The sequence below is a fragment of the Tenrec ecaudatus genome, chromosome 13 (genome assembly GCF_050624435.1).
Source record: "Tenrec ecaudatus isolate mTenEca1 chromosome 13, mTenEca1.hap1, whole genome shotgun sequence".
Taxonomy (NCBI): domain Eukaryota; kingdom Metazoa; phylum Chordata; class Mammalia; order Afrosoricida; family Tenrecidae; genus Tenrec; species Tenrec ecaudatus.
This window is the reverse complement of record NC_134542.1, coordinates 128497717-128506697: the sequence shown is the minus strand read 5'-3', so window position 1 is coordinate 128506697 and position 8981 is coordinate 128497717. Positions and strand designations below refer to the sequence as shown.

General features: G+C 48.9%; 1 protein-coding gene across 2 annotated transcripts; it reads left to right on the top strand.

Annotated features, from left to right (window-relative positions):
- Positions 1 to 3154: 3154 nt before the first annotated feature.
- On the top strand, positions 3155 to 7910 carry TMEM177 (transmembrane protein 177). Of its 2 annotated transcripts, none has more exons than XM_075530247.1 (2): positions 3155 to 3247; positions 6013 to 7910. In XM_075530247.1, exon 2 carries the CDS (start codon positions 6035 to 6037, stop codon positions 6968 to 6970), a length of 936 nt encoding a protein of 311 aa, XP_075386362.1. In that variant the 5' UTR covers positions 3155 to 3247; positions 6013 to 6034; the 3' UTR covers positions 6971 to 7910. The 2 variants fall into 2 exon arrangements, with proteins under 2 accessions (XP_075386362.1, XP_075386361.1); XM_075530246.1 differs by having other exon boundaries at positions 3161 to 3247; positions 6009 to 7909.
- The last annotated feature ends 1071 nt before the right edge of the window (positions 7911 to 8981 follow it).

Sequence of the window (8981 nt, the reverse complement as noted above, 5' to 3'; positions counted from 1 at the left end):
GCCCAGACTGACCCTGTGACACTGAGGCAAACCACTAAAAGGGTGCGACACAGCAACTGTGGAAGCAGAGCAGGAAGCCCCTGAGGGAGTACAAAGGACAGACTCTGGGCCAGAGCATGGTACCCCATTGGACCTGACTGAAGGACTCACCTAGAGATCAAAAATCAGACCTTGATCTATTTACAGGTTTTACTTTCTTTAAAATTTTTTTCTTTTAATTAATTTATTCTTCTATGGGTAATTGATTTCCCTTTTTATTGTCATAGCTGTGTCTCACTCATTGCCTATCTGGCAATAATTTGATTTTTGGTGCATAGTATTATCTCTACAGATCTATCTAGATAAGATGGACTGGATGAATAGTCTGGAGGAGAAAACAACGGGACCAATGGTTCCGGGGAGACATGGGAGAGGGGGATGAGGGGGTAGGGAGGTGGTGCTGACCAACCCAGGGACAGGGGAGCAATAAGTAATCCAAAATTAGTAGCAAGGAGGGTGTGAGAGACCTGGTAGAGATTCTGCAAGGGCAAGGTAACTGAGAGAAATTACTGAAATCCAAATGAAAGCTGAGCATGATAGTGGGACAAGACAAAAGTAAAAGGAAATAGAGGAAAGAACTAGGTGACAAAGGGTATTTATAGAGGTCCAAAGACTGGAATGTACATATGTAAATATATTTACATGAATGTGGGAAAACAGATCTATGTGCATATATTTATAGGTTAATACTAAGGCAGCAGATGGACATTGGGCCTGCACTCAAGCACTTACTCAATGCAAGAACACTTTGTTCTATGAAATTGACATTCCATGATGCCCACCTTCCCAACACGACCACTGAAGACAAACGTGTGCATAAGCAACTGTGGTGAAGAAAGCAGATGGTGCCCAGCTATCAAACGATAAAGCGTCTGGGGTATTAAAGGCTCGAAGATAAACAAGTGGCCATCTAGCTCAGAAGCAACAAAGCCCACATGGAAGAAACACACCAGCCTGTGTGACCATAAGCTGTCGAAGGGATCAGGTATCAAGCATCAAGGAACAAAAAGTTATGTCATTGAAAATGCGGGTGAGTGCAGAGTGGAGACTCAAAGCCCAATGGTAGCCAACCAGACACCCCTTGCTGAGGGGTTGTGGGGAGGAGATGAACCAGGCAGGGTGCAGGGTAGCAATGATAAAACATCTAACTTTCCTCTAGTTCTTAAATACTTCCTCCCTCCCACCTCCACTATCATGATCCCAATTCTACCTTGCAAATCTGGCTAGACCAGAGGTTGTACATTGGTACAGATAGCAACTGGAAACACAGGGAATCCAGGACAGATGACTCCTCCAGAACCAGTGATGAGAGTGACGATGCCTGGAGGTGTGGAGAGAATGTGGGGTAGAAAGGGGGAACTGATTACAGGAATCTACATATAGCCTCCTGCCTGGGGGATGGACAGCAGAGAAGAGGGCAGGGGGAGACGTCAGACAGTGTAATATATGACAAAATAATAATAATATATGCATGATGAAGGGTTCATGAGGTAGGGGGAGTGGGGAGGAAGGGGGGAAATTAGTAGCAGATATTAAGGGCTCAGCTAGAAGGCAAATGTTTTGAGAATGATGATGGCAACAAATGCACATATGTTCTTGACAAAATGGATGGATGTATGAATTGTGAAAAGAATTGTACGAGTCCCCAATAAAATGATTTAAATAAATAAATAAAATGGGGATGATCTACTTCAGACACTGACTAACCTTTTCTGCAAAGGCTCAGATAGAAAACTTTGTGGGCCCTGCTACACCGTCTCTTGCATCTTCTCGACTGTATCCTTGTAGCAGGAAAGCAGCTGTCCATACAGTGTAAAGTGACAAGCACAGTTGTTTCCAATAAACCCTATTACAAGGATCTACATGTGCCCTCCTCCCTGGGGGACGGACAACAGAAAAGGGGGTGCAGGGAGACGTCGGACAGGGTAAGACATGACAAAATTATAATTTATAAATTAACAAGGGCTCATGAGAGAGAGGGGAGCGGGGAGGGAGGGGAAAAAATGAGGACCTGATGCCAAGGGCTTAAATGGAGAGCAAATGTTTTGAGAATGATGAGGGCAATCAATGTACAGATGTGCTTTACACAATTGATGGATGTATGGATTGTGATGAGTTGTATGAGCCCCTAATAAAACTATATATTGCTATAGATAGATAGATATCTCGCTCTCTAGATTGTACCATGCAGAGGGTGTGATGATAGAAACAGGTAATAGCACTTCAGTCAGAGTGAAGTGGGGTGGGGGAGAGTGCTTCTAGGAGAAAGGGAGGAGCGCTCAGTGCAGCCAAAGGAGCCAAGGGCGCCCTCGCAGTCATCCTCTTAGATTAAACGGGGTATCAAGCCCTCTCTTCAAATGCTGATGGGGGCTGCCACCACCAGCGTTGGTCAGTCCGCCACTGAAGATGCCACCAAGTCGCACAGCGGGGAGGGCGAAGGCCCCAAACACCCGGGCATTTCTTGCAGGGCTCACTGTGGCCTACCCCAGGGCTGCAAGAGCAATCTTCGTACCCGGACCCGCCTCCGTCCCCAAGAGCTCCGCCACCGCCCCAAGAGCCCCGCCTCCGTTCCCAAGAGCCCCGCCTCCGCCCCAAGAGCCCCACCCCTCCCCCAAGAACCCCGTCTCCGCCCCCAAGAGCCCCGCCCCCGCCCCACAAGAGCCCCGCCTCTGCCCCAAGAACCCCGCCTCCCACCCCCAAGAGCCCCGCCACCCCCAAGAGCCCTGTCTCCGCCCCCAAGAGCACCGCCTCCGCTCCCCAAGAGCCCCGCCTCCGCCCCACAAGAGCCCCGCCTCCGCCCCAAGAACCCCGCCTCCCACCCCCAAGAGCCCCTCCGCTCCCAAGAGCCCTGTCTCCGCCCCCAAGAGCCCCGCCTCCGCCCCAAGAGCCCCGCCTCCGCCCCCAAAAGCCCCGCCTCCGCCCCAAGAGCCCCGCCTCCGCCCCAAGAACCCCGCCTCCCACCTCCAAGAGCCCCGCCGCCCCCCAAGAGCCCCGTCTCCGCCCCCAAGAACCTCGCCTCCGCCCCCAAAAGCCCCGCCTCCGCCCCCAAGAGCCCCGCCTCTCGCCCTGCCCGGCGTGCCTTGCGCCCGGCTCCGCGCACGCGCGTTTCTCTGCAGAGCCATCGGGGCGGGCGGAAGTGAGGTCGCCTGCGGCGCGTCTTCTTCTCGGCCCCCGCTCCTGGCGCCAGCCTCCGGGGGGAGGCGAGGAGGTGAGAATGGAACGGGAAGCCCCCAGCGGGACCCTCGCGGCCCCCCTTGGAGGCCTTAGCCCACGAGGTCCCTTCCCTCCCTGGCCTGTTTCTTCGGCGGGATTTTTTTTTTTTAATTAAGCCAACCGATACCGCCCCCATTCTTGTCAGCAGGAGCTTCTTTGGGAATCGTGTTTTTCTCAGAAAGTATGGTTCAACCAAAGGAAAGTAATAATGAATTTTATGTAAATAATTACAGGTGACATCATTGGAAGTTCGGGGTGTGTTTCCAAATAAACCAGTTCTGGGGGGGAGAGCGGGAGTTGGAGTAGATACAAAGAAAGCCACGAGGGAGTTGGTTGAAGTTGGGTGATGTATTACTTTTTGTACTACTTTTCCGACTTTTGTATATGTTTGTGATTTAATAAAGCGCTTTCTAGAATGCGAAATTAGCTGTAAACTCCTGACCGTCTGTATTCAATTACATTCCCACTTTGCTAAGTTGTGATTTTGGCCAGTTCTTTGTCAGTACCTCTGTTTCCACAACTTTAAAATAAGGGTAAAAATCAGTATGACGCCCTGGAGTTAATACGGAGGATTCAGTTATTAAGTAATAAGTGTAAAGGGCACAGAACTGTTATCTACCATGTATTAAGTACATAAATTAGCACTTGTGAATGCAAATCAGAAGTATTGCTATTAGGATTCGAGTCCTGTGATTCAAAGTTTTCTCAGTAATTCACTTGTCCTAGTCTTAGCACGCCTTACCAAAAAATGGAGGGTGTACTTTTTGTGCCATGAGATCAGGGCTAGTGTATTTTTAAATAAAGCTCAGTGGATGGACAGCTTCCCTGTCATTGAAGCTCTGCAGGGAGCTTACGGGAATGCTGCCCCACAAAAGAAACTGGAGGGGAAACATCATCACAAAATTGCCATCAAGTCAATAGCTCCTGAAGTTGGAGATCTCAGTGAGGTTTGACATTTCCTGCTTCAGTGGGACATCCCTGCCCAGCTCCAGGAGTACAAAACGCGGGAAGCGCAGCCAGCTCAGAGAGCTGGTCTCTCCATTAATCTTTTGGACACATTCACAGTGCATGTTAGGCAATTCAATGGAGCGAGTCTTAACCAAGGATGAGTGTGGTTTACCAATACATTCGTGAAAGCACGGTCCAATCAAAACGGTGGCTTCGTAGAGACTGCTGGTCCAGTGAAACTTAAGGCAAAGAAGTCAGCTCTGAAGGTTTTAGTGACCGTTATGAACCTTCCAAAGTGGGAGTCTTGAAAGGAGTTCTCAAAAGATAGGACATTCACAGGGGCTTGATTGGATGAAGTTTTAAGAACATTGAAAAAGGAATGTATTGGTGGGGAAAAGGCAGGGAAAGTTGCAGGAAGGAAATTTTTTCCATCACCAGGCACCTGTGCGTTCTTCAAGAGAAGCGAGGTCCAGCCAATGAGATTTTCTTTTTTTTTTAATTACCAATGCATCTTAATTGCATCTTTTATCAATTGCCAACTGAAAACAAAACAAAATTCACTGCCATGAAGTTGATTATGACTCATAATGACCCTGTAGGATTGGGTATAGATGCCTGCCTGGGTTTCAGAGACTATGACTCTTCACAGAAGTTGAAAGTCTCATCTTTCTCCCATGGAGAGGTTTGTAATTTCAGATTTCCAAACTTGCTGTTAGGAGTCAAATGCATAACCACTACACCACCAGGGCTCCGTTATACATTGGTAAAAATTTCAATTTCTGCATCATCATTAACTTTATTGTTTGGTGCATAAATTTGAATAATAGTTATATTGACTGGATTTCCTTATATATGGATAGACACTATATGTATGATCATATACAGCAGTGATCTCTAATGTCATTTTTTTATTAAATCATTTTATTGGGGGCTCGTACAACTCATCACATTACCACATCCAACCTACAGCCCTGACTTTGCCCCTTCAGACTTTTCTTTATTCTCAAACCTCAAAGAATATTTAAAAGGGACACAGTTTGAGTCCCTCAAGGGTGCCACGTTAGCATGGTGTAAATGGAACAGTTGAATTCTATGGGAAGGGTCAGAGCAAGCATGGCCTTCAAACATATGTAGTCTTAGATATAGGGTATGTCTAGAAAGAGTGGCTTCACATTTGGGTATTTTTATTTCATAAAGCATTCTATGATTTCATAGTAAACATTTTGACTTACCCTTACATATTTCACCCAAAAATTAGAGATCCCCTGTATGGGAAAAATAAATACTGAAATCATTATATCCTAGTGCTATGCTAGTGTGAGGATAAAAATAAAACTCAAAGCCAACAATACATTCCCGTCAATGCTGACTCAGCAACCCTAAAGGACAAAGTAGAACTGCCCCTGTGGGTTTCCAAGACTTAACTCTTTACAGCAATGGAAAGCCTCTTTTTCCCGCAGAGTGGCTGATGGTTTCAAACTGCTGACTTTTCAATTAGCAGACCAACTTGTACCCACTGTGCTACCTGGGATCCAAAAAGAAAGATCACAGCATTTTCTTCAAGAGGTACCTGCTTACTTGCCAGGCATTCAATGTTAGAAGCCATGGTCAACTACTTGTTTGATGGAATTGATACATGAGTGGTTGAGTGACTTCCTTGGTCTTAGAGCTAATGTGAAGCAGAACTTGGATTTGAACCAAGGCAGCCTGACTCTAAGGTCCATTCTACATCAGTTAAAGCTGGGCATCCGAGGATGTTAAGTTCATGCAGACATGGACATTTTTTTACTGACCTCTCTCTTTCTCAGCCAGGTTGTCAGCCGTGGCAGTACACATGGCGGGACCCCTCTGGCGGGCCGCAGCGTTTACCCGCAGACACAGGACAGGCCTCTTGGTGTCTTCTTGCGCAGGCCTGGTAGGGGCCCAGGTCTCGTACCACCTCTTCCCAGATCCTGTGATCCAATGGCTGTACCAGTACTGGCCTCAGGGCCAACCAGCACCTCTCTCCCTGGAGCTGCAGAGCCTCTTCCAAGAGGTGCTACAGGACATGAGTGTCCCTTCAGGCCATTGCTACAAGCCTTTCATCTCCTTCACCTTCCAGCCTGTGAGTGCTGGCTTCCCGAGGCTCCCCAATGGGGCTGTGGTGGGCATCCCTGCCAACTTCCTGGGTCACTCAGTGACCAACACTGACCAGCCGGTGGTGATATATGGGCAAAAAGTGAACTGGCAAAGCCCAGCCGGCACCCGGCTAAGAGATGCCCTGACCCTGTCCCATGATGCTCAGAAGTTTGCCTTGGCCAGGGAGGTGAGGTACCTGGAGAGCAGTGCCGCTGCGCTGGAGACTCTGCTGGCCCCGGCTTGTCTGGCAGGAACCTGGGCACTCGGAGTGGGAGCCAAGCAGGCAATGGGGCTCTATGGAGGTCCCATGAGTTTACGGGTTGCCTTCAACTTGGTAGCAGCAGTGGTGGGTTTTGTGGTCTATGCCTTCTTTAAAGACTCACTCACTCACACGCTGGAAGCCTGGCTGGACCGCCACACCGCCTCCATGTCTTCGGCCTATGCTAGTGGTGGAGTGGAGTTCTACGAAAAGATTCTGTCGGGCAACCTGGCGATACGCAGTCTCCTGGGCAGGCAGGGAGAGAAGTTGTACACCCCCGGTGGGAACATCATTCCGAGACACTGGTTCCGCATAAAACATTTACCTTATACGGCCCGCCGCGACTCGGTGCTGCAGGTGTGGAAGGGGACACTCAAACCAGGTCACTCCTAAGGGATCCCACAGACAGCTGGTCCCTCCCTGGCAAACACCACCCTGCCATTGACTGGACAGTTCGTGCCACAGCACCCACGGGCCCACATCAGAAACATCACAGGCTTTGGTGTGGAATACCCTGGGGGGCTACCCTAACCCACCCCTTGTGAACTCCATTGGGCTGGGTGTGGCCCTGTATGAACCCGAGCCTTGACTTCCTCAGCCGAATGATGAATGAAGAAAACTACCTCACAAGAATGTGGATGTGGGTGGACAACAGAAAAGTGGGTGAAGGGAGGGAGACATCGGACAGTGTAAGACATGACAAAATAATAATTTATAAGTTGTCAAGGGTTCGAGAGGAAAAGAGCCGGGAGGGAGGGGGAAAACAAGCTGATACCAAGGGCTTAAGTGGAGAGCAAGTGTTTTGAGAATGATGAGGGCAGTGAATGTACAAATGTGCTTTACACAGTGGGTGGATATATGGATTGTGATAAGTGTATGAGCCCCCAATAAAACGATTTTTTTTAAATGTGGAAATGGCTAAAAGAAAATAACTACCTGGCAGAGGGAGCATGCCATAAATAAATGAGAGGTCTCTTCTCAATCTTTGAATACCAACAGGTGTGGGAAGACAAATTGGATTGACACAGTGGCTGCAACAGTGGGATCAAACATCAGAACCGACTCCATGGCACCTAACAACAACATAGTCTGGCCACCTTTGCTGCCACAGATGCTTATAGGATGGACATGAGTGCTTGTTAGAGTGAGGACTGCCGCACAATTTGTGCAAGCTCAGTTTTTCTCTGCCATGTAGAGATTAAAAGAAAGGGCTCATGAGGGAGGGGGAAGGTGGGGGGGGGCAGAGGACCTGATGCAAAGGGCTTAAGTGGAGAGCAAATGCTCTGAAAATGATGAGGGCAAAGACTGTACAGATGTGCTTTATACAATTGATGTATGTATATGTATGGATTGTGATAAGAGTTGTATGAGCCCCTAATAAAATGTTTTTAAAAAAAAGATTTTCAAAACTACCATCAGAGTTAGTGTGGGCCTCATGGCTGGGAAAGATGACCTTGAGGCATGGTTTGAAAGGTGGGCACGGTAACATTCTCAGACAGTGGGCAGCCATCAGGGGTTCTGGGGCACCAGGGAAAGCACTGTCTATTGGGTCTAGGCTGGAAGGGGAGGGAAATTGTGCCCACACCTGGTGGGGCGTGTCATGTGGGAGAGCCAGGCAGAGCACTGGCTGGAGGTGAAGGAACGAGCCATAGACACCCTGCAGGGTGTGAGGGATGCTGCTTAGAGCATAGTTAGGGCTTAAGAGAGCATGAGCTTTTCATAGGGGGCAGGATGGAAGTAGGGAGCAGCCCACCCCTGGGGTCCACATACAGGATTCAGATGATCTGCTTGTTTCCATGAGCCTCTCAGCTGGTGAATACAGCATACCTCCACCATCCTTCTACTTAAAGGGAAAGAAGTGGGCCTGGGAGCCCCCGTAGGGCAAGGTGAGCAGAATGGTGATCAGTGAGCCAGGCTCACCATCTCCATCAGAGGTGGTGCTTCCCTGAAAGAATTTTGAGAAGGCAGGGCTTGCTTATTGCAACACGCCACATCCTGGGGAGGCTGGCCCACTCGGGTGGAAGATGTGGCCTGCTTGCTGGAGCCCTCAGCTTCAGCTCTAGTTCTGGCTCCCATCTAACTGTGCCCTGACCTAGACTCTGCTCTTAGAGGTTTCTCAGGGTGTCACAGTGCCCATGCTGCTGCTGCCAGTGCTGTAGGTCAAAGGCCACATGAAACCACCCAAACCTGGGCCGTAGGAGTGCATTTAGGGGTGTGAATCGGGTAAGCTCTACTTTCTTACACCAGCCCTGCCCACACTAATTTACCCCAACCGCTAAATGCTACAACTAAATGTGTGTATTCTGTGTGTCTGGGAGTGTGGGGATCAGTGCCCTGCAATAGCTCTTGTCTCCCCTACACTTTGACTCAGAGACTCTTTCCATTCTGGGTGGACTATTCCCAA